Source organism: Misgurnus anguillicaudatus, chromosome 10, assembly GCF_027580225.2.
Source record: "Misgurnus anguillicaudatus chromosome 10, ASM2758022v2, whole genome shotgun sequence".
NCBI classification, from domain to species: domain Eukaryota; kingdom Metazoa; phylum Chordata; class Actinopteri; order Cypriniformes; family Cobitidae; genus Misgurnus; species Misgurnus anguillicaudatus.
The window spans coordinates 38203951-38229746 of record NC_073346.2 but is presented as its reverse complement, the minus strand read 5'-3'; the positions used below and the strand labels follow the sequence as shown (position 1 = coordinate 38229746).

Genomic DNA, 25796 nt, shown 5'->3' with positions numbered 1-25796 from the left:
ATGTATATGTTAACAGTACGCATCAGTGTATACAAAAAATTGAAGTTTAATATCTTTGTAACGGCACCATAATAACAAAGTATCCAAATCCAGTCTTAATTTGATACATGTACACTGTAAAAAACGCCCTGTTGCACTTATACAAATTATACAAATTTTTAAGTGTATAACTTGAATTTACAATTCATTTCAACTTTAACTTTCTAGTGAGGAGTTGATATAAAATATAAAAGTTGAATTAGCTTTAATTGTTTTTTTTTAATAATTTATAGCAACTCCTCACTAGTCAAGAAAGTTGAAAATTAATTGTAATTTCAAATTTATTAACTCTTTGTCTGACTTTGTCAATTAAGAGAAAACACTTCCCTGCCGATGACGAGTTTTTACGGCAATCTATATTTCCGCTATTATCCACTAGGTGGCACTATTACACAACTTTCTTCATCCTCATGTTGTTTATTCTGTTGTACACAAGCAAAGATATTTTGAGTTCACTCGTCAAAAAGGGGAAAAGCCTCCCTGCCAATGATGAGTTTTTCTGGCAATTCGTATTTCCGCTATTATCCACCAAGTGGCGATCTTACCCAACTTATAAAACCCGGAAGCAACCCTTAGGGCAAACAGTAAGAACTCTGTGTATGTTTTGATCATCGCTCTTAATCTGATCTCTATCAAAAGTCCTTTACAAAAATGCAATTATCTCAGCTAATTTGTTTTTTTGAAAAACCTACCCATATTTGAGAGGTTACAAAAAGAACAAATGAGGATAGGATGAAACTTTTTTTCCGTATTTTCTGTTTGAAAGCAGACAGTCTGTTCTTTTATTTGATATATTTTAGATTATATATTTATAGAAGAACATTTTCTGGAAGGCCTTAAACTTTTATAAAAAAATGCTGGCGCTGGCTGGCAACTTAAAAAAAGCTGGCGGGGAAAGAGTTAAGTAAGAATTGTACAGTGTACTGGGGGTCCCTACTCCTCCTTTATACCTATTAAGGGGTCCTTGGCCTGAAAAAGGTTAAAGACCTCTGATATAAACAGTTTCATACATAGTCTCCTAAAAATTCCTATTAACCTGTAAATCATTGTTTAAAGAATGTTAAGATATTTGATTAACATTGATTAACAAAAGTGATGTTCTCTGCCACAAAAAAATATATGTGAAAAAATGCATCTGGTTATGCAAAACTAAGGAACTGTCCTTACGCATTCTGTTTAGACTTTTTAAAATTGTAAGCCTACATACACATGCATGAGACAAACACATTTAAAACAAATTAACTTTTGACATGTAGCACAGCAGACCAATCAGATGAATCTGGGGGTGGTGCAGTATAAATGCCTCTAGTGTATTATGCACATTAACAGTCTATGGGAGTTAATGCATCCATAAACATGCTTTCAGTTCAAGGCGTCTTCTTGTTTTTAATGCAACAGGGAAAAATCCTTTCATACATTTAAAGATGTGCAAACTCAGCAGCCAGAACGATCTCACTGCGGCCCTGTAAAACCCTTTTTACTCCCCACCAGCACCTCACTAACAGCACATCAGCGATTTAACCATCAAAAGCTCTCTAGATGCAGATCGCTGGCCAATGAGGCAGCACACACGCCCAAAGAGACAGCGTTTGACTTCTTACAAATACACCAACAATGCTCAAGAGGGTACGGGCATTACCGTGAAGAGCTGCGCAAGATGATTTGTATTCATTCTTGATATTATTTTTACACACGGTTACCCTCAGCGGCCGAGGGTCCTCGTGTCTGTGAGCCCCTCGGATTTGATGGCCGTAAGTATGGAGAGGCGCTGTCGGTTTTGCGATCGTGCCAATGAAGACGGCCAGTGGCACTCTGACTGCTCTTCATTGCAGGGGTTGCCTAGCAACATACTGTAGGTAGGGCGGGAAAACCCGGCTGTCATTCCACACACACGATTCCTGAGCAGCATCTCTGTGAGTGCATGCTCTGTGGCACGTTCAGACAGCATGAAAGAAAACCACAGCCCCTGAACGCTCATGCGGGGAGGCAGCATGCTTCTGAGACACCTGCGTGTCACTTCATGACCCTTTAAATCATGTCAGATGGGAAAATAAAGAGGCTCGTGTTGAGTCTGTCAGCCTCAATGACTACGTTTACATGTACACCAATAATGTGATTATTTCCAATATTCAGAGTAAGGACTTAATCGCAGTAAGATGTTTACATGACTGGAGCTATACCTCTTCACTTCTGTGTTTATTATTTACACATATCCCAAACCAGAGCACAAATGATGAACTCATATACTGTCCACTATTTTAATTTACTTATGGACATTTTTTGTAATTCTGTGCTGTGATGAAGACAGAAATATTATGATAGTGCATGTAATGGTTTTATATGCTACAGCTGCGCTATTTGAGTTGTTTCTGGATGAAGCCAGACTGCTGACAGTGAGTCGTGTTGACAGAGTTCAGGGAAAACTTCTTAATGTCAAGTTTAAAATTAATTCACGCTTAAGCACTTCAGTTAGTTGCGGTATAGATGCAATTAAAGTGTTTACATGGCCGCATACTGTGTACGCCACCTGTATTAATACAATTATACTTGCTGCAATTATGAGCAATCGCATTATATTTATCAAAGTATTGTGTTTACATGAGTATAATCACAATATTGCCAAAATACCATTAAAATGACATTATGATGGTGCATGCAAATGTGGTCAATGACAAGAGCAACATGCCTTTAACTGTTTATCAGTCTTTTGTGATTGTTGCGGGCAAAATCTTTGATCTTGCAGCACTTTTTTTTTTTTAAATGCAAACGAATATGCAGGATATTTATGCAATTTTATTCAATGAAATTGCGGGAACTTGCAAAGATTGCGGGAACTTGCAAAGATTGCGGGAACTTGCAAAGATTGCGGGAACTTGCAAAGATTGCGGGAACTTGCAAAGATTGCGGGAACTTGCAAAAATGGCGGGAACTTGCAAAGATTGCGGGAACTTGCAAAGATTGCGGGAACTTGCAAAGATTGCGGGAACTTGCAAAAATTGCGGGAACTTGCAAAAATTGCGGGAACTTGCAAAAATTGCGGAATTCCGGGAACTTGCCAAAAATTGCGGAATTCCGGGAACTTGCCAAAAATTGCGGTAACTGGCAAAAAATTTCGGGAACTTTTACTTTCTGCTAAGATATATGTGATTTTTGCAACGAAAAAACGGGGATTATGAAATCATGCAATTTGCGCACGGAAATCTGTAATTTATGCTGTGTATTTGAAAAAATGCGGGCCCCGAATATTTATTGCGTTGAATCATGCGATCGCATAATCAAATTTTCTGGAGGGACTGGTTTATATAGTGCATGCAAAAGTTTCATGCAAACTTTGTTCTTATCTGAAGAGCAAATTGCGTTGAATGAAGGTGCCTTAAATGATATAATCTGTAGTGATGTATTCTGACAAAATAAATGTTTTGAAAGTCATATATAAACACGGACTGTGTTGCTCACATGCTCAGTGCGCCGCGGGGTGCCGCTCACGTAGTTCAACATTAAATAACATAATATTGTTCCTCAATCGTTAGCGATTAACGTTGGCTGCTAACGTATAATTTGCATCTTGAAGTAGACTAAGCTTGCGCTATTTAATGTGCACGTCCGGTGTATGATACCTCCGAGTTGTCCTAAATGCGACACGGCGCTGCTCTTCTCGCCCGCTGTGCAACCTCCTTTACATAAATAAATGATAATGTTTGAAGAGTTTGGTTCCGTGGCGCAGTGAATCCATTTTGACAAATTTCTGTAAAAACGTGTTTTCTGTACCAAGAGGGTGACAAGATGAGAGCCACTATTTTCTGTTGCGGACTTTCACATAGCATGTTTAGGTTATAAAAACATAAAAATTTCAAATCCATAACTTTATTTTCAAAGATTTATTATAAAAACGAATTATTTTTTCCTCAAAATGCAATAAATCCATGACAAGTTTTTTTTTTCAAAATTCTATAAATCTATTCAATCAATGTATAAATGTGCATTCATTTTTGCCATTTTATATTAATTTAGTTGACCAGTTGTACACACTGATTAAAAAAATGAACATTAATGCCATTAATCAAAATACTTACTTTTTCATATTAGGAACACTGTCATTGCTGCGGTTATACTTGACGTCGTCACTTAACATTTTTCGCAGCGATCAGCTGTGATTCTCGTTGACTTTGAGTAAAATTATGTAAAGTTTTTCATAAGATCCCTTGGGGTCAATGTGTTAGCACGAGAGAAGCTAGATGCTGTCGGGAGAACAAGTATGATCGTCTCCTGAGTGCCTCTCGTGTAAATTATTAAATGTTGATGGCTTACGTTTCTTTCCCTTCACAGAAAACCATCACAGGTTTATCAATGCTATTAAAGTATTATTTCGTTTTTGTTTGTTTGTTGATCATGAAGTACAAAGTAGATTGTTTGTTTACACTGGTGGAATGGTGCGCTGTAATTTGTGGAGCGGATTTATTGCATTCTGTGGAAAAGGAGAAGTGCCGTTTATTGCGTTTTGGAAAAAATGGGAGAAAAGATGACAGAATAACACGGCGGATATTGGATTTTGCGTAAAATTAAGAATTTACTTTTAAATACTGACCTGATATAATACTGATTTTGGCAGTAACTCATTTTTTTTTTCAAAAATGGCATTTATTGCGTTTTGGAACCAAACTCTTCATTTTTTATTTATGTTGGCGGTCCCAAATTGAGTTATATTTTAATAGATCTATAGTATTTCAATCACAAAAAAATGACTTAAATTACTGGTGAACCTATAATAGTTGTACCTATATAACTCGCTGCCAAAAAAATCCATTGTAGGATTGATAGCTCATGTGATTGACCCAGAATGAACTGAGTGCCCATGAAGCCAACATGACAGCATCCAGGTTGATGGAAAGAAAAGACTTACAGATGGTCATCTCCAGATACATTACAACTCCTTAAGCGTGTCATCTCATCCTCTCTGTGCTAAGACAGATCATCGCTGTGATTATTAGCAGCAACCCACATATTTACAAACATTTACAGAAACAAATATTGCATTTATCTCAGAAAGGCCTGGAGTCCTATAAAGACAGTATGTTTTTTATTCTGACTGTAGATCAGTACATGGGAGGTCTTGTGTTGCTTTTCTTTGTGTGGTATGACATCGCTTGCTTGCTTTACTTTGGCTTGGTTTGCTTTTCTATTGCAGTTTAGTGACGCTTTAAACTGGGCGGCATTTAGACTTATCATTATAATTGCACCGCCTCTACTGCCGTGACATCTTCGTAAACACGATACAAACAAATGATTTTTGCCACTATAAGGGAGTTTGGAAACTGGTACAACAAAGCGCAAATGATGACATCACTTAGTTTGCTCGACAACACACGCACGATGTAAGCTAATCTTGCATTTAACAAAGACACTGTTAGTGACGATTAAATCTGACCAATCAGTGATCTGCAGTGTAAAGGTCAAAGTATAGTCCGTTTCATGCATACACGAGGGGCCACGCGATGACGCAATTTTCATCATGAGAAGAGTGTGCACGTATTGTACACACACTACTGAATTTTTGGCACGCATGCGCATACATGAGTATGTGGGCCATGAGAAGTTTTGCAATTTGTCGCAATGGGTTAGCGCAGCTGTATAAGTCAATTAAACTTGGCTGTGCATACGCATAAAACCAGACTATAGCCAGGGCTTTAGACAACACATTTTAGTATCGAAATCTCAACCAAGGTGCTACTAAAAAGTACTAGTTAGTTACACCATATACACCCACTTTCCTTATTCACAATTAGCTCTACCTCCTGATAAAATTCCCACATGATTGACATCGGACCATGAGCCATTAGCACATTTTCTGCCTCCGATCTGTCACAGCTCATGTGAAAAAATGTTTTTCATTGAAGACAGTAAAGTGTGGAAGGCTGTGACTGGATGCTTAGGAAAGGCGAGAAACTAGTGAGATTGATGTATAGTGTTTGCTTCAGATCAGACGAAGCGGTTTCTCTGTGCGCTTGTGCTGGGACAAAAGAGGATTAATATTTGATGTGGCCACAGAAGGTGGAAATCAATGAGGGCTTTGTGGTTTACTCACACCCTTTTAAATTGCACTAAAAGTGCTAAAAGGAGCGATGTTAAGTCCAGGGATTGTTATGCGGTTGCTAGGGTTTGCTAGTGGTTGCTATGGAGTTGTTAAGGTGTTCTGAATGGATATTAGAATGTTGCTAAGGTGTTCGGAGCATTGTAGGGTTGCTAAGCGGATGCTGGAGTCTTCCCGTTGGTTGCTATGCAGTTCCAAAGGTATTGGAGCATTGCATTAGCAGAACGAAGGTTGTGGGTTCAAATGCCAGGGATTACACATACTGAAAAAAATGTAACCTGGAATGCATTGTAAGTTGCTTTGGATAAAAGCATATATGTAATGTAATGATTACTACTGTAGATAAGAAACTACTGTGCATCAATATCTCATTTCTTATTTATGAAATCAAACAAGAAAAGCATAAAATGACACCTGTGACATTGGAAAGCAAATATATATGGTATGATGCTGTCGATGAGTCGATGCTGGTGTGACTAATGGTCTGCTGTTGTTTGTTTCGGGCGTGGCTGTAATAATTGTTTACTGAGAAAACACACAGTGAACTCTAACAGCCACCGTTTTACAATTTCATCAGCTGAGATCAATGAGGAAAAACACTGCCAGCCTTCCGGATCGATCAGCTGCCAATCACTGTCACCTAGCAACAAAAACCCTGAAAATAATCATTATCAATGTTTCCAACCCACATCACCACATCTGAACACATGATAATAAATTGTAGGAATGTAATGTATTATTGTTTTTAAAAAGGATCATATGATGCAATTTCATGTTTTCCTTTGGAGTGCTGTTTCTGCATATAGAAGATCCGTAAAGTCCCAAAGAAAAAGTCCCAAAGTCAAGGCTCCTCCAGGCCTTCCTAAAATGCTTCCTTCAAACACACCCCCACGTATACGTCACTGTGTGAGACCGTGTAACACCCCTTAAATGTATACGCGAAGAAAGAAGGCGCCAATTTTAACTCGCTGTAGTATTGTTGCCACGGCCATGTCAATAAGATGCTGTGTTTGGGAGCTGATATTCCAAATATGGTAAGGGGCGTAACATTTCCGTCACACGGTTGAGGCTTTGTAAAAATCGACGAGTTTCAGAAAGGCAGGGCATAGGGGAGCAACAATAATGTAATTTTTTTACTTAAACCACGTAAACACATTGCATTACACCAAATACACCACATAATGTTCTCATTAGCCACTTTAAAGAACCGAACCAGGTCTAGATTAAATTTCGACTAGTTGTCCTGATTTGATTTATCAGATTAGAAGTGATGTTCAAAACAAGATCACGAAGCTTCATACTACACTGTGTACCTAAAAAATCAATGCAATTTCAAAGGGGTACACATATGCACGTTAAAACAACACAAATGCTTGATAAAAAGACGCCGCCTGTTTCCTGCATTCATGCTTCCCTTTCATTTCGGAGCGAATGCAATTGAGGCCGATCTTCAGCAACAGCGTCGTGAATGAATCAGTATTGATTCTAGAGCTTTGATAGGCCGAAGGTGTTTTAGTGCCCTGCTAATGAGCTCACAGACCCCGAGAGCCACTGACACCATTAAAAGTCAAAACCCTACTTGAACGCTGTTTGAAAAACAGAACATCACACAGGTAAAAGAAAGCTTGTGTAATCAGTCGACTATAAAAACAGCATCATTTGTTTTTTATCTATGAGGCTATTCAATACAAGCACACTTGTGTTTTCTACGCTCTATTTCAGGTGATCGAGGGGGTCCGTCGATCGACTTTGTTCTTAGAAACAGCTCTCTGCTGGAGCACTGTTTTTCTTACTCATGCAGTTTTTCTTACCTGCTTTCTGGACCTGCAGTATTTTATCGTAAATGCTGTCCGAGTTTTCCAGCAGCGTCCGACTGGTTTGAATCATCTGAGAACATAAGAAAAGAAGGACATGTAATAAAGAACTGTTTTACTTTATGTAATATCATGATGACAGCTTTGAACTTATTGACATTACCCAATACAAAACATATTACTATTACAACAAATTATACAATATAATGAAATGTAAGTTTTTTAACATGCATAAAATGTCATTTCTTAAAGGGATACTCCAGCCGAGCTTTATTATGATAGAAAAAAGGATCAGGGAACAACGTCTGACTATATACTAACTATATAAACTATAACTATAATAACTATAACAACTAGCTTCCAGTAACGAAGCCATCTTGGACTGACATGTTTCATGTTTTAGCATAGTGAGCTTTGGTTGCCATGGGTACGTTGATCTCGTGAATCCGCGCAGCGCCTCTCTCGTGAATCCGCGCAACGCCTCTCTAGTCAATCCGCGCGGCGCCTCTCTCGTCAATCCGCGCGGCGCCTCTCTCGTCAATCCGCGCAGCGCCTCTCTCGTCAATCCGCGCAGCGCCTCTCTCGTCAATCCGCGCAGCGCCTCTCTCGTCAATCCGCGCAGCGCATCTCTCGTGAACCCGCGCAGCGCCACTCTCGTGAACCCGCGCAGCGCCTCTCTTGTGAACCCGCGCAGCGCCTCTCTCGTGACCTCGCGCAGCGCCTCTCTCGTGCCTCTCTCGTGAACCCGCGCAGCGCCACTCTCGTGAACCCGCGCAGCGCCTCTCTCGTGAACCCGCGCAGCGCCTCTCTCGTGACCTCGCGCAGCGCCTCTCTCGTGCCTCTCTCGTGAACCTGCGCAGCGCCTCTCTCGTGAACCCGCGCAGCGCCTCCCTCGTGAATCCGCGCAGTGCCTCTCTCATCAGTCCGCGCAGCGCCTCTTGCAATCCACACAGCGCCTCTCTCGTTAATCCGCCAGGCGCCTCTCTCGTCAATCCGCCAGGCGCCTTCCTTGTCAATCTGCGCAGCGCCTCTCTCCTCAATCCGCGCAGCACCTCTCTCGTCAATCCGCCAGGCACCTCTCTCCTCAATCCGCCAGCCACCTCTCTCTTGTCAATCCGCGCAGCGCCTCTCTTGTCAATCTGCGCAGCGCCTCTCTCCTCAATCCGCGCAGCGCCTCTCTCGTCAATCCGCCAGGCACCTCTCTCGTCAATCCGCCAGGCACCTCTCTCTTGTCAATCCGCGCAGCGCCTCTCTTGTCAATCTGCGCAGCGCCTCTCTCGTCAATCCGCCAGGCACCTCTCTCGTCAATCCGAGCAGCCTCTCTCGTGAATTGCATTGTTCAAAGTCAAAAGTTGTTCCCCACAGTCAAAAGTTGTTCCCGCTCTCGTCAATCCGCGCAGCGCCTCTCTCGTCAATCCGCCAGGCACCTCTCTCGTCAATCCGAGCAGCGCCTCTCTCGTCAATCCGCGCAGCGCCTCTCTCGTCAATCCGCGCAGCGCCTCTCTCGTCAATCCGCGCAGCGCCTCTCTCGTAAATCCGCACAGCGCCTCTCTCGTCAATCCGTGCAGCCTCTCTCGTGAATTGCATTGTTCAAAGTCAAAAGTTGTTCCCCACAGTCAAAAGTTGTTCCCGCTCTCGTCAATCCGCGCAGCGCCTCTCTCGTCAATCCGCCAGGCACCTCTCTCGTCAATCCGAGCAGCGCCTCTCTCGTCAATCCGCGCAGCGCCTCTCTCGTCAATCCGCGCAGCGCCTCTCTCGTCAATCCGCGCAGCGCCTCTCTCGTCAATCCGCGCAGCGCCTCTCTCGTAAATCCGCACAGCGCCTCTCTCGTCAATCCGTGCAGCCTCTCTCGTGAATTGCATTGTTCAAAGTCAAAAGTTGTTCCCTGATCCCTGTATTCTACCATTATATAGCTTGGAAGATTAAGGACATTCACTAAAATAACTCCAAATATATTGATCTGAAAGATGATGGACATATGTATCTCAGATTGCCCAGAGCTTCGGACACAAATAGTATTTTGTTAAAAAATAGCAAACTGCTTAATTTTTGGCCTGACAGTCAGCAGAGAAAGATCCATAGTGCTCTGCGTTACAGATGAGGAAATTCAGGATGGTTAAATGTGCACGGCTCATTTAATGAAGTTTATTTAACTAAGTTCAGGAGGAGCATGGTCATGTGATTCAACCAATCGGTGCAAAGAGGTGCCTATGAATGGCAGTCCCTCAGCTCTGTCCCGTGACAGATTTTTTGCAGCATTTGGCCCCGCCCATGTGTCGTCACATCCGGTTTCGAGCGTTGTTGTGCGACGACATGCTTTCTCGGCCCGCCACTACTTACTCAGCAAGGATTCATTTCTTTCTACCTGAAAATTTGGGGATATTAACCGACACTTTCCACTTCACACCAGGACGCCGAATCCTACTCTCGCCCCTGCCAGCGAGACGTCCGCCATTTTTTCGCCTCGGTTCCTATCCGGCCCAATCGAGCCGAATCATTAAACAGGGACTGATAGAAGCCTCGAAACGATCACTATTGAACTATATCTTTCGCGCAGATTTAACGCTATGACTAAATGTCTCCTTTCAGACTACTAACCATTTCCCATTGAGCCTCTCGTAGTTACTCATCTAGCAAGCAAGGCCACCGGGCCCAAATTTCGCGGCCTCCAACTTCCACCGTACTCCGCCGAGTACCGGGTTTTTTCCTAATGCCTCTCACCACCGGTGGCAGGCGCTCGGCAGGTCCGGGCCGCGTCCTAGAGCGCCGGTTTCAATCAGTTCCCTCGCCCGCATAACAGTGACTCCCGCTTCCATTTCACCAAATATTTCTGTTATATTCGCCAGCGTCGCAATCCGTTTTCCTCATCTGTATTTTTGTCCATAGGATGTTAACTTCAGTTGCTTCATAGCGTGAGGCTGCCTCCGCTAGCGGCTCAAGCACTGACGCTATTATCTCTCATTCCTCTGTTTTTAGTTCAACCTGTTCTAAATATCACCAAATATAACGGGAGATTGCCTCCGCAGACCACCGATCCTTATTCATTCAGTACCTCCCCATGCAATCGTTTTGAAACGCATGGATTATTAACACAGGGACCCAAAATAGTCATTGGTTTTTAATCGATATAATATATGCTTCCCTTTTTTATCGATATTTTCCTCCGCAACTCGGACTTCTCGATCTCAATGTAGACCCTGTTGATTTTTCTTTCCACGTTACTCTTAAAGTATTGTACTTACATCCTTCGTTTTGTATTGATTTAGCTACTGTACAGAAATAATTTGCTCTGCTTTTCCCTCTAGTTGCAAACCTAATAAGCAACCGCTCACGCTTTCATCACAACGGCAGACTTTTGCGCTATCACCACTGGCCCGAATCATACTTTTAAATCAAATCTGTCAGTCAGTTCTGTAGTTTTTCAAGTCGTGCGATCTCACATTTGCCATTATGTATGTTATCTAGAAGCAGCGTCTCTAGCTGCTGGTGATACGCTACCAGGCGGACCTAACTCGCTTATTACACACTATTTTAGAATATATTGCGTTTTCTCGTCACAGACCCCCAATACGAACTTACTTAAATGGTTTTTCCCGCTATTAAGACGATCATTTACTGCCGACACCGTGCCTCTATCGTGCCCGGCGTTAAAGTGTCGGCTCGTATGTCCTTCTACAGGACTGTGTTTTGTTCCCTAAGAAGTGCACTAACTAGCTCCATCCTTGCCGCCGACGTTAAAAGCTGTTCCTTGTTCGCGTCATACCCTGATGGATTTACAGCTTACCAGGGTTTTTCAGCACCCGCAGCAGCGCGCTCCGCATGTTTCCTTCACGTTAGGGGGTTATTTATTTCAAAATCTAACTCTATATTCGTCACCTGCCATTCGATTCGTTCTTTTGTAGTCGATGGTGGAGCTATGACGCTGATTTTACCATTTAAATGATGTCTGACATTAATCATTGCTTAATTCTGTCCCAGGATCCCGGCATACTCGAAATATATTATTCCAATCTGCCTCTGCAGATCCCCAGCTGTTTAAATCATATGCCGCACAAGGTAATCTCTTAATCTTCCTTTAAGCGTTTTTCCTATTTTTAACCAGCCCGTAAAATAAAAACCTGCAAGTATAGACCATGGGAAAGTTGACATTAGTCTAATACCCTGATTCGCAGCATTCATTTAACGCCCGCTGGCGTAATATAGGCTACCGCATTCAATTCGCATCACGGTTTATTTAACTTGTGGGGAAATCAGTCGCAAAAAAGTTGGGTTTTCGGTTTTATTTAATGTAACTATGCAATTCCCATATTCGCTGAAAAATCTCAATCTAACCACCCGATGCTTTTCCAGCAGATCTCCCTCACAGTTCAAAAAGTTTTAAAGATCCTGGCATTTTGGCATCGCTGAGTGCAAATCATGGACCCATCCACCTCCTTCGGGTTTCTGGGTTTTAAGCTATATTTCGGTCATATAGCGTTGTCGTATTTAATCTCCTTAGCCAGTTTTGTTTTAAATGTAAACTCCTCTCATCTAAAATTTTGTTCTGTCCTATGCTGCTCTGATAGCATTCTAAATAAAATTGAAAACGCTCAAATTTTCTAAATTTGTCAACGAAACACTGCGCCCCTTCGCTATGCTTTTACGATGGTCTTCGGAATCAAATTTAACTGCCACGCATGTGCCAGGGAGCAAATCGTATTAATTTTTTTTTCCCCATCACCGGTAGTTAGCCTGCCGGCATCAGAACTGGATGCAAGTCCATCCCTAGTAAGTCATCATACAAAACCGTTTTTACAAAGTCACCAGCTAAAATCTTGATACCTCGATTTATATTCGGAGACATTTACCCTATCCTCCAAAGGTATTATTCAACGGTAAATCATTTAACCATGAACTCTTTTTTTTCCTCTACACTGTAAAACTCAAATTGTTGGCCCAATTAATTATTTTTTAGTAACTAAGAAAATTGGTTTAACTTGTATATATATATTTTTTGCCCGTCCAACATTTCATTAATTGGATTTTTACAGTGTAAGGAAACCACACCTAGAACTAATTAATTTGCTCGTTTCCAACACCTGAGCATTCCCGCTGTTACCAATCACATTCGCGTGTTCACATGTCAATTCAATCGTGTTTTTTCTAATTGCTCAGCGCTTGCATATCAGCTCTTATTTCACGTAAATTTCTATCAGCATTTGATGCTTGTCTAAACCTCATTATATTGTCATTAAATAACAATAGTTTTCTTTTTAAGCTCTGCTATTTGCATTACTGCACATTTCCCCCAATCAGAAACTATGCAAAGTTTCTTTCTTCTGTTTATTCGTCTTGCCCCTTCAAAGTGCTGGGTGAGCCCCATTTGACCGCAGGTGGGACCTACCCGTCTGGTGCTGTGAGCATTCCAGCTAAAGCTCCCGCAGACGCTGCGAGGGTCCTCCCTGTCAAACACTTAAATTCGATGCCCAGTTTTGCTCCAAAAAATTCACGCCTTTTAATATATGCACTCTTGTTTCGACTGCATATGGGGTCTACCTCTCCGATGCCATGGGCATTTCAGGTCAGTTTCCGGATTTTTCTTTGTTGGGCATCTCATTTATTCAACAGTTAAGTCATTCAGGCTAATTAAGTGGCATTAATTTTTATAATCTAATCTTTGGCAAACCTTCATCAGCTATAAACAACTGTAAAACTCTCACCTGTCATCAAAACTATATTTAGAAATAAGCCCATTCGCCCAAACTCCATGCCGCCCATTACAATTGACTTAATGTCTAGGTGCCTTTCCGCCTTTCGGCTCGGTCACCACTCTCTCTACCACTCCATCCGTACTGCCCGCACGCTGGACGCAGTGTTCATTTTGTGTTTTTTGCTTTTTAAACTGTTCAGGATTTGCAGTCATCTAAAATTTCAGTCCAGTCATCTACCCTACAACTTCTGATTAAAAAGTTCTAAAACCTTGATACAATCTCGTTTTTCTTCAAACAAAGCAAGACTTTCAAATTTAAGAAGGGGCACCTTCTATTTTCAGTTTACCGAACCCCATCCAATTATATAATTCGCTACTAAATTACCTGCAGTACAGACGATCCTGGTCGAAACTTGTTTTGATCCTCTTTTTATCGACAACCGAATTTAATTGGCTACGAGATTTTGGTAAAATTTGTTTTAATCCAGTCTGATATCCAAGCAATTAAATTTTCATTCAGCTAATTCATTCAGCATCAGTGCCCCAACCACTCCCGCTCCAAACGGCCTCTCTAATCAACAAACTTAGGCCCTCAGTTGCCGGATGTCAGAATCATTCAAATTCTACATTAGATTCAACCACTTGCATATCAGAAAATCTTGTGTACGCCTAGTTTGTTTTGTTTGCTTCACCTGCACATTCATTAAAATGAATAAATAATTATATGTATATTTATCTACGTGCGTTTATACTTGTGAGAATACACTGTATGTACAGTATTCGTATATATTTTTTCCCAGCATTTTTTTTTTCACACACAGTTGCACTCTACCGTGCACGTCGTTGTATGGGCTCCCCGTTTGTAGGCAGTGCGGGATTTTCTTCCACCAATTTAAGTTTCGCCCCTTCAAATCGCTGGTCGAGCCCCATCACTCATAATTTTCTTACCTTTATATTTTCATGTTGAATTTGCAACAGGACCTACCCATCCAATGCTGTGAGCATCTCCGCAAAAGCTCCCTTTGGATGCTGCGAGGGTCCTCCTGGTCGGACACCAAATTTTTGCCTTTTTAACCCTATTCTAGAGTCTTCCTGTTTGACTGCAGGCGGGACCTACTCGTTCGATGCTGTGAGTATCTCCGTTAAAGCTCCCTTCGGATGCTGCGAGGGTTCTCCCGGTCGAACACCAAAATTTTTGCTTTTTAATCCTTATATCAAGCATTTCCTTTTTACTACAGGCGGAACCTACCCATCCGATGCAGCGAGCATCTTCGCTCAAGCTCCCTTCGGATGCAGCGAGGGTCCTCCCGGTTGGACGCTTAATTTTGCTTATTTAAAAAATCTATCGTCAAGCATTCCCGTTTGACTGCTGGCAGGAACTTCCCGTCTGATGCCGTGAGCACCTCAGCCAAAGCCCCCGTCAGATGCTGCGAGGGTCTTCCCGGTCAAACGCCTAATTCGAATTTTGCTTGTCTCGCTTATTAGATTTCTCTCCGTCCTCACCAGCATTTCCCCTCTGCATGTGGAGACGTCTCGTTCGATGTTGCTAGCATCTCAACCAAAGCTCTCGTTGGACACTGCAGCGGCCTTCCAGTGAATTGGCCTTAACTTGTTTAATTCCGCACCTTGTTCTAGTTCGCAAATGCGCTCCCCGTTTGACTGCTGGTGGGGCTTTCCCGTCCGATGCTGCGAGCATCTCAGACAATGCCCCCGTCGGATGCTGCGAGAGCCCTCCCAGTCAAACCACTAGTTTTCCCACCGCTTTCTATAGGTCTTTACGCTTACACTTTTTGGGGGGTGTTTTTTCTGGCTGCTGTCTGTCATTTATGTGGCATTTTTGGGGAGTACTCTGGGTTCGGGCTAAAATTCCGAGCTCGGAGCCCTCTCCTCGGACAGCACGCCAAATATGCTTTATCTCATTCCCTATCGATTACATGTTAATGCGAACTCGTGAAATGAAGTTTATTTAACTAAGTTCGGGAGGAGCATGGTCATGTGATCCAACCAATCAGTGCAAAGAGGTGCCTATAAATGGCAGTCCCTCACCTCTGTCCCGTGACAGATTTTTTGCAGCATCCCTCCTCCACCCCATTACCTCACTCTCATCTAGATTCATTCATCACAGTTAAAGAGAGGGGAGTACTCTGGGTTCGGGCTAAAATTCCGAGCTCGGAGCCCTCTCCTCGGACAGCACGCCAAATATGCTTTATCTCATTCCCTATCGATTACATGTTAATGCGAACTCGTGAAATGATGAGAGTCATCACAGGACAGAAAGTGGAACAGATTATATAATAGATGCTCTTTTGTGGTAGTCCTGCACCCGGTTAATGAGGTGAGATGACTCTTAGATTTCATTAAAACTAATAGAGACAGACAGCACACAGACAGCTGAACACAAATCAACCACAACACAAATCCATAGTCCATACCATCAAAACTGCCAAAGAAAAAATTGGTCGGCAAATAAAAAAGTGCCCATATTTCATTTAACCTCAAGTAATCCTACATTTAGGTGTATATGACTTTCAGTCGAACACAATAAAAGTTTATGACTGTGTTTGGCTGAAAAAGAAATTCATGTACATCAAGGATTATTTTAGGGTGAGTAAAATATGGGCTAATTTTCATTTTGGGATGATCTATTAAGGGCTTGTTACCAGTGCAGTTGCCATCATTACAGTGAGATGAGTTGTTGTGGAGGGACACAGCACATGCATATGCTTATCTTAACCTTTCAGCCTCTTTAATTGTTGGCTTGTATCATGAAAACAAAGGCCTCCGGGAAGAGTTTACATATGGAGTTCGGGAGAAGAGTCAAATCGTGCTGGAGCCAAAAACAAACAAACCCACTAATAAGGTCAAAAGAAGTGGATGACGTAGTGATTACTGTTTATTCTAGATATATATAGATATGTACATATATTTACAACACAGAAGTGTGAAAATTATCACAATATCTTTGTGGCATCAGTGATTCAGAGGATTTTGATATCTTGTCTGCGCAATGACTTGCTTCTGTGACAAGAAACAATGCTTTTAATTAAATGCGGTCAGGTTTGCTTGTATCTCAGGTTTGTTCAATTTAATTGTACATCCCTATAGCGGCTCAGAGCGGGACAAGGTCACATACCAGCACCAGATTGTCTTTCCATGTCAGTGCAGAAAAGAAAGAGAAAGCGGGTGCCTTGCTTTCGCTCCAGCACCTTCGCCTTGCACAAATCAATCATAGCGCTGTGGCAACGCTTCAGAAAGTCAGAAAAAACACTTCATGATGGTCAACTGTCTCTTCACACTATTCAACTGTGAGACTCATGCCATCAGTGGCAAAGAAAAATGTTACATTTTTGCACAAACTTGTCTTGTTACATTACAGACATGTGATACGGATGTGAATGATAGATCAGACTCTGTGGCTTGCTGTTACTTTACTTCGTAAGCAACCAGACCATTTTTACAGAAATCCCTTACGTTTACGTGCAATAAAGCGACCTGAGCGTGATCTAGAAACCACAATACGATTGGGGGGGGGCTCTTTTGACTTAACGAATAGGTAACCATCTTGGCTCACAACAGCCTAGCAACCTCTCAGAACACCAAAGCAAATGCATAGCAACTAACCACCTCTCACCAACCACATAGCAATATCATGGTAACCACACATGTGATGGTGAATCCTGCACAGGCCAGCATTACTCACATTTTCTTCAATGTATGTTAAAATCTGGTGTAGTACTTTTATTAAGTATTAGCGTTTATTAGCGATAATCAATTTGAAGTACTGTAACTTGATGTAAGACACAATATTTGACAATTTATAAATCAATTCATTCTCAACTTCAAACTATCAATTAAAGATTATTAATAAATCAAACTGATCCACTACATAATCATTAACACCAATCTATTTTTATTATCTATTTTATATCATATCTACAATACTGTTAACTAACAAAACTATTAAACGTTTGGGCCTGTTTAAGTTTAGAACTAAAGATTTGCCTTCTTTCAGATCTAACATTTTGCAAGCATACTTCCGATTACTTGACAGAGTTTATTGAAATAAATGTTAAAGGTTTTGAAAAGTTTTGAAAAGGGTTTGAAAATAGTGATATCATTTCAGCTGCAAAAAACTCCTATTGGAGATTGATGCTTAACTTACCATGCAAATGTCAAACTTACCATAAAAAAAAATTTACCAAGTTTTTAAACATACTGATAACTCAGATGTCAAAATGCCAATGCAATGTCTCTGTTTAAGTTTTCAAGCATTTTTCTGTATTTTTCATAGTTAGATAAGTGCAGCTTTTAGTATTGTCATCCACAATAGAGAAATGTCACATCCATAACAATGTTTCTGTTTTCGTAAATGCACACACAAAAATAAAATAAATATTTTTTGTTATTTTAAGAGCCGTCGCTACTCCATTTGTTGACTATTGTGTCTGGTTTGTGCATTTTAATTCACATCATTATGTTGTCTCGAAAAAACCTGTCCTTATTCGTTACATCCATAACAAGCGTATTTAAAGTCGCAATGAAAAGTAAAATGAAAAACCGTAATTTGTTTTGTAATATTGTGGTATTTTTACAAATGATTTATCTTTGAGCTTCATTAGTTTTTAAAAATTCATGTGCCCTCATAATCTTTAATCAAAAATGCAAATCTCCTCCCCTCCTAAAAACAATCTCTCTTTACTTCCGATCATAATGTATGGCAGGTGGGCGGGGTCCGGGAGAATATCGCTGCGATTAGCAATTAGCAACACGACCCAACTTCAAACGATCCAATCCGATCTCAATGGACACATTCAAATTTCATGCCTTATTTCATTTCAGAGGCCGGTTTTACTCGGATACACGTCACCACGGGGAAAATTAGCCAATTGATACTTCCGTTTCATGGCGACTTTAAGAAATAGTGAAAACAAATAGAAAATATATGAGTATAAATTAGGGCTGGGCGCTATGACGGTGTATTCCATTACCGTGAAATAAAATGTCAGACGAGATTTTTTTCTATTCTGTGGGATGTAAATAAGTGGGCGTGGCCAACACGGCACTCCCGCATGTTAAACTGAGTGTGATGGAGATTTGGCGTAGCCAACTAAAGAAACAAAAAAAGAAAGCATTTCTCGCACATAATGCTATCAGTTGTAACGTTTTTAAAACTTTATAAACTCGCATTTATATCAGTGACGCATGCGCAGCTGGAGCGATGTAGTTTGACGTGCCGTTTGCTCATAGTACAAACATCTTTGAATAGAAATACAAGAAAGAGACGCAACCGTTAAGGCCTAATAGAAAGTAAAGAGCATCAAGACCTTAAAGGGACACTCCATTTTTTTGAAAATAGTCTCATTTTCCAGCTCCCCTAGAGTTAAACATTTGATTTTTACAGTTTTGGAATCCATTCAGCCGATCTTCAGCAATGATACGCAATGATATTACGCAGCGCAAGAAAACAGTCCCCTTGGTAGCTTTCAATAGCAGGGGACTATTTTCTGGCGCTGTGTAATATCATTGCGCCTGCTAAATAAAATACAAATATTTTGTTAAAATATCAAATTTCACGCCAGAATAAGAGTATAGTTCCTAGCCATATCGGCCTAGAAAATTACAATTTTTAATTTTCTGTCGGTCTTAGTACACGATGTAACTACAGAGGAGTCAAGTTTTAAGTGGGAGGGATATTGAGGCTCTTTGGTTATTTTTGGCGCGATGCTAATGGTCTAATCATAATGGATTATGCTAAGCTATGCTAAAAATGGTACCGCCAGACCCAAAGATCGGCTGAATAGATTCCAAAACAGTAAAAAACAAATGTTTAACTCAGGGGGAGCTGGAAAATAAGCATATTTAAAAAAATGTGTAACATGGTCATCGACTCGTCATATTTATAATATCTATATCTGGAGATACGTCTCTTATATATCCTACACGTATTTATCCTGCCTGTAGATTTGTGCATATATTCATACCTGTTCATTAGACATATTGCTTATTTTTAATGTAATGTATCCATAAATACAAAATACAATGCATGCATACTATAGCCTCAATAGTCTATAAATTAATAACGGATTTAAAACAAGATTCTGTCTATCATGACTTAATCTGTTGTTATGTTCTAGGCATTTTCACTTTAACACTAACACTAACTTGTCCATATTTTAATACTGTGGTAAGCATTTAGTTAAAAGCTATAGTGAGTGGCAAATTTCAGCAATTTTTTATATTCCAAAAACAAGACTGAAAAACATATATACTGTAAAATATATGTTACCGTAAAAAAAAACATATTCAGTGAAATCGATTTTTGGTCATACCGCCCACCCCTAGTATAGACGGACATTTTTCTGAGGTCTTGAGTCTATCATCAAGGGTTTAGAAAAACATAAACAGACATGGCCGTAGCCAGCTATGAGGTCACAGAGGTCCGGACCTCGGTAATTTTTTCATATTAAAAAAATAAAATTTGAAGTTCTCTTAATGACTAATTCGTTTTTAAAAAAGAATCCGCATATATAAGTAAGTTTGGACAGTTTCCTGTTTAGTTAAGTGTAAAATGACGAAGATTGGTTTAAGCTGCGATGGCGCGGGTACAGAATTTGCAGTGTTGCCAGATCCTATTGTTAAAAATCCTCTTTAGACGTGTGTTTTAGCAATTAATTTGACACTTTGACATTATCTATAAAGTGATTGTTAGGTGTAGGTTTGTATTAGAGATTTCTCTGATTTATTTCTGAAATACAAGGTTTGGACGAACTTTGTTCTTTAGGCCAATTATTTTTGCTTGTTTTCCGTAATAATATCTGGCAACATGGAAACTAAAAGTTATCAAATAAGACGCAACATTCAGCGCGAGCTGCGAGCAGGTTATTGCTGATTCGGTAAGATAAAAGCAGTAATCATCATAATTGTGTCTGTAAGAGTATCAACAGTATCAACAACACTAGCGAAAAACAGAAAATAACTCTGGTACAAAGATGTAGAAGAATTGGGTTTAAATAAAATATGCCAAATATGTTAAAACACGTAGCGTAAAACGGTAAAGCTAATCTCAACAAAACATAAGCATTAAGAATTCTGTTATTTCATTTAATTTAAAAAGTTAACCTTTAACAAAGTCATGCTGAAAACAATAAGAGCATTAAACAAGTTCTCGTTTAAAATCTTGTAATGTTTTTGTTAATATTGCTTATTAAAATGATTACAAAAATAAACATTGTTGCATGAAAAAATAATAAATAATCCAGCAGTCCCAGTCCATCCCCCAAAACAGATGTGTACCCAAAGTGTAAAAAGAATAAGACAGAATATTTTAGATCCCGCTTCAATGTACTTAAACCACTTAAATACTTGCAAGTACATTTGAAAGTTATGTAAAGTTATGCTACAAATATACTTATCAAAAGTAAAGTTCTACTTGAGCAGTATTTCAGTTTACCTGAAAAAGTAAGAATACCAGTACCAACTAGATTTTATTGAAATAAATGATGTCTTAAAATAACATTTAGATGTTCTTAACTTAATTTTAAGAAGTACCAAAAACAAATGTGATATATAAGCCACAAAATGAGTGCACGAAAATAGTACATTTACTAAGTGTACTTAAAAAGTGTATTTTATTTAAGTGCACTTTTTACACCTGGGATAGAATTTGTTAACTCTTAACACCCCACCCTGGACCTCGGTAATTTTCAAACCCTGGCTATGGCCATGTAACAGATGATTTAATATATTGGTAATAAATACTTTCATATACAGAACATTGACGTCACATCCATAATGCTGGAAATGCTCAGAGGCATTTCAAGATTGTGGATAAACCAGATAAACTATTAGCTCGGCATTTAAGGAGTTCCTAAACTACATTTTAAACTTGAAAGGTATTGAACTAAAAATATGTTTTTATTAGAAGATTCTCAGATATTTTTACATTTTTATAATGAACCCTGGTTGTAAGGGTGACCCAGGCGACACAGCTGCAGCGGCTGACAGATTCACTCTCATTACATTACTAATGGCTGAAGAAATTGCAGCTTCGGTGGCAGATGTAGCACTGTAAGGGTGTATTTATAGAGCAGAAGAGCAGGAGGCGGACAACAGCTTCAAACACTGCTGCTTTTCTTCAAGTTCACTTATTTAACATCACCTAGATTATTCTTCTTTGTATGAACAGGGTTGTAAAATAAAAAACGAATAAATAATATTTAGATTTTTCAGTACCAGCGCAATCCGTTTACTTTTACTATAGGGATGGATGTGATTTAGAGTACTCACCATCTCATAAGCCGTCACGACTTTCTTCAGCACTTCCGGCAGCACCCCCTGTGCCTCCACGGTCGGGTACTGATCTTTGAGGTTAAACAGCAGAACCGGGCTGTTATCCGGTCCAGTGAGGCGTGGGGAGAGGGCCAGAATACACTGCTTCAGATTGGCCACCGCCGACAGACCGCAGAGCTCTTTAAATGGCACGATGGCATTCTGTAAGGGACATGTAGGTCATTGTATGAGCATGCATGTGTGATACCATCTTTAACACTAAACACCGCTTATTGTGCACAACACACATTGTTTACTGACAAAAATGAGTGTGCATTTTACAACCATGCTTCAAACTTTATTAAACATATCAACATTAAATTTTTAATGCAATGTCCAAATTGAAAATAAATATGGCTGGTTTACATTTTATGTCAAGTTAAATATCAATACTATCAATGTATAAAGCAAATTAAATACAAAATGCTGTAAATGTGCATTGCAATGTAGTGTGCTCTGATGTTTACGGGATGTTTAATGCATACTGTTCTGCCTGCATAGTGCATACTATGCACAGCGTAAATACTACATACTGCAGAAATAGTAAAGATAAAGCAATAATAGAAAAGTGTGTAATGGTACTGTATTATTTCAATCTTAGTCAGTGACCTAGTTTTGGGAGGTTACAAAAAACAAGGAAACAAGGTGCAGATTTCCTCGTAGTGAACGTCTACAGACAAGAAATGCAACAGGAAGTGGTTTCAGTAGGTATGATTGTGTGACTACAAAAGCAGTGATTGTGGGTGAAGCGTAATTTTTGTGAAAGTATCTCTGAATGAGTTTATAAAACAAACAATAGAAATATTTAATAAGGCTGAATTACTCAGTATTTATTATAACTTTCATGCATAACAACCATATGCATCTCAGCCTCAAAGCATTGAACTGTTTCCACAGGAAGAATGCAATGTAAACAAGGGTTATCAAAATAAACTGTGGTATACAATGCGTTAAGAAAAAACATAACAGCTTATGTTGAAATAAAAGCGTAAGCTAAAGCAGGAGACCTTGTTCACTTCCATTCGGTCATTTAAAACCATTAACTGTATTGTATTGAATATTCCTAATATATAGACTTATTAATTATGATTTTGGTGGCAATATTAAAGCAACATTGTGAATACCGTAGTGATCTAAAAAAAGTGCTTTCCAAAACTCGAACTCAAAATGTTGTCTGTGTCATTAAATATTTGAGTAAAAATGATAAACAAGTTATGTTAAAGGGATAGATCACCCAAAAATTCTGTCATCATTTACAGTACAAACTCTCATGTTGTTGTTACAAACCTGTATTATTATTTTTTGTTTTGATGAACACGAATTGACTTCCATAGTATTCTTTTTCCTATTGATGTCAGGGTTTCCCGCAGAAAATTTGTTAGTTAAGGTGGTAGGGTTGGGCGAGTGGGCAGAGCAGAGGGCGTGGCAATCAAAGGGGCGGGCGTACACGTCATGATAAAAATGAAAATATTTTTATTTTAAACACTCAAATAAAACTTAATTTTGAAGAAACTATGACAGAAAATGAACACATATTATTAATGAATTAAATGTTTTCAAAAGATACCTTTAACAAAAATAGCTGCGTGATGAAGTGAAACTAAAGGGTTAATAAACACAAACTGAAGCAGATTTGTAGAACGTCTGGCGAACGATGATAGATAGTGTGAAGATTGTAAAAACTGATTATTTCCCACTATTAATTACATTATCCTAAAGGAGTCTAACTACTGTAGCATGTAAATAATGCACATAAATAAAGTGAGCAAGAGCGCTCAACAATTATATCGAATCAACAGGCACGTGCAACCTAGCTAACAGGTTGCTCAAAAAACAAAAATCACCAGCTAACTTACCTTAAATTTGCAAGAACTATAGACTAATACAATAACAAGCTTAAATAAACCTAAAACATAAGTCCACTTACAGTTCTCACAGACACACGTTTTATCAGCTGGCTATACTCTAGACAGTTGACGGACCATTTTGGCCGTGTGGCGCACGTGCCCGCACGCAGTATGAAGTGCGTCTGCGCTATTCTCCGAGATGCACTTGATGGCCTTTTGTGCAGCGAATTTATTTTTATTTTTTGGACGACCTAGTTAAGGCGGTAGGGTTTCCCAGCTTAGGCGGGCCGCCCGAACTGCAAAGTGCTGCGGGAAACCCTGGAATACCATATTGATAAAAAAAGTGTTTTCCAAAACTCTGACTCAAAATGCTGTTTGTGTCATTAAATGTTTGAGTAAAAATGATAAACAAGTTATGTTAAAGGGATAGATCACCCAAAAATGAAAATTCTGTCATCATTTACAGTACTCACTACTCTCATGTTGTTGTTACAAACCTGTATTATAATTATTTTTTTGTTCTGATGAACACGAAGGAAGATATTTTGAGGGACGTTCCAATCAGAAGCCCCATTGACTTCCATAGTATTCTTTTTCCTATTGATTTCAGGGTTTCCCGCAGAAAATGTGTTAGTTAAGGTGGTAGGGTTGGGCGAGTGGGCGGAGCAGAGGGCGTGGCAATCAAAGGGGCGGGCGTACACGTCATGATGAAAATAAAAATATTTTTATTTAAAACACTCAAATAATACTTATAACAAATAAAACTATGATAGAAAATGAACACATACTAGATAATTAATAAATTAAATGTTTTTAAAAGATACTCTAACGAAAATAGCTGCGTGATGAAGTGAGACTAAAGGGTTAATAAACACAAACTGAAACAGATGTTGTAGAACGTCTGGCGAACGATGATAGATAGTGTGAAGATTGTAAAAACTGATTATTTCCCACTATTAATATCTTAAAGGAGTGTAACTACTGTAGCATGTAAATAATGCACATAAATAAAGTGAGCAAGAGCGCTCAACAATTATATCGAATCAACAGGCATGTGCAACCTAGCTAGCAGGTTGCTCAAAAAACAAAAATCACCAGCTAACTTACCTTAAATTTGCAAGAACTATAGACTAATACAATAACAAGCTTAAATAAACCTGTCATTAAATATTTGAGTAAAAATGATAAACAGGTTATGTTAAAGGGATAGATCACCCAAAAATTCTAATTCTGTCATCATTTACAGTACTCACTATCATGTTGTTGTTACAAACCTGTATTATAATTTTTTTTGTTCTGATGAACACGAAGGAAGATATTTTGAGGGACGTCCCAATCAGAAGCCCCATTGACTTCTGTAGTATTCTTTTTGCTATTGATGTCAGTGGGGCTTCTGATCAGTTTGGTTATAAACTTTATACATAAATAATGACATAATTTTTATTTTGGGGTGAACCATCCCTTGAATGTTAACACTGCTTTGCATTATTTCTATCAATATTGTTACTTATAATAGAAATTATAAAATATCATTATTTCTGTGTTCAAAATACCTTGGTCATCTAACCTTGAAAAATAAGGATTGTTTAAAAATATATTTGTTTATGTATTTTGAAAAATATTATATGTTTTCAACATTTACATTACTTTTCTATTGATATTGCATAATGTGGACAAATTGCTTTTCGCTGGCATCTTATCATGCTAATCGTGTCTGGGTAAGATAAAGTGTGACAATGTTTGGAATGTTGGAATTAAATTAGAAGTATGGTCAGAGGTCAATCTTGTCCATTTTAATGTAAAGACTAAAACCCGAATGACCCAGAAACTGAAACATAATGCAGAATAATCTTCAGAAAAACATCTTAAAAAAATCTTCTCAGTGCTTCCTTATAAAAGCAACAATATCCTTTTATCCATGAGACGGCCTAATCTCTTGTTCTTAATAACCGTCACGTGACTGAGGAGAAGCTCATCCTGTGTTATGTAAC

At 39.4% G+C, this 25796-nt stretch overlaps 1 protein-coding gene across 1 annotated transcript in view; it reads right to left on the bottom strand.

The window, feature by feature from the left end:
• Window positions 1–25796, bottom strand: part of plcl2 (phospholipase C like 2) — a 71571-nt gene that overhangs the window by 9349 nt on the left and 36426 nt on the right. The window contains exons 3-4 of the mRNA XM_055211363.2: window positions 21917–22120; window positions 7939–8014 (exon numbers count right to left, since the gene is read on the bottom strand). Coding sequence (XP_055067338.2) covers window positions 7939–8014; window positions 21917–22120 — 280 coding nt within the window. The remainder of the gene's footprint in view (window positions 1–7938; window positions 8015–21916; window positions 22121–25796) is intronic.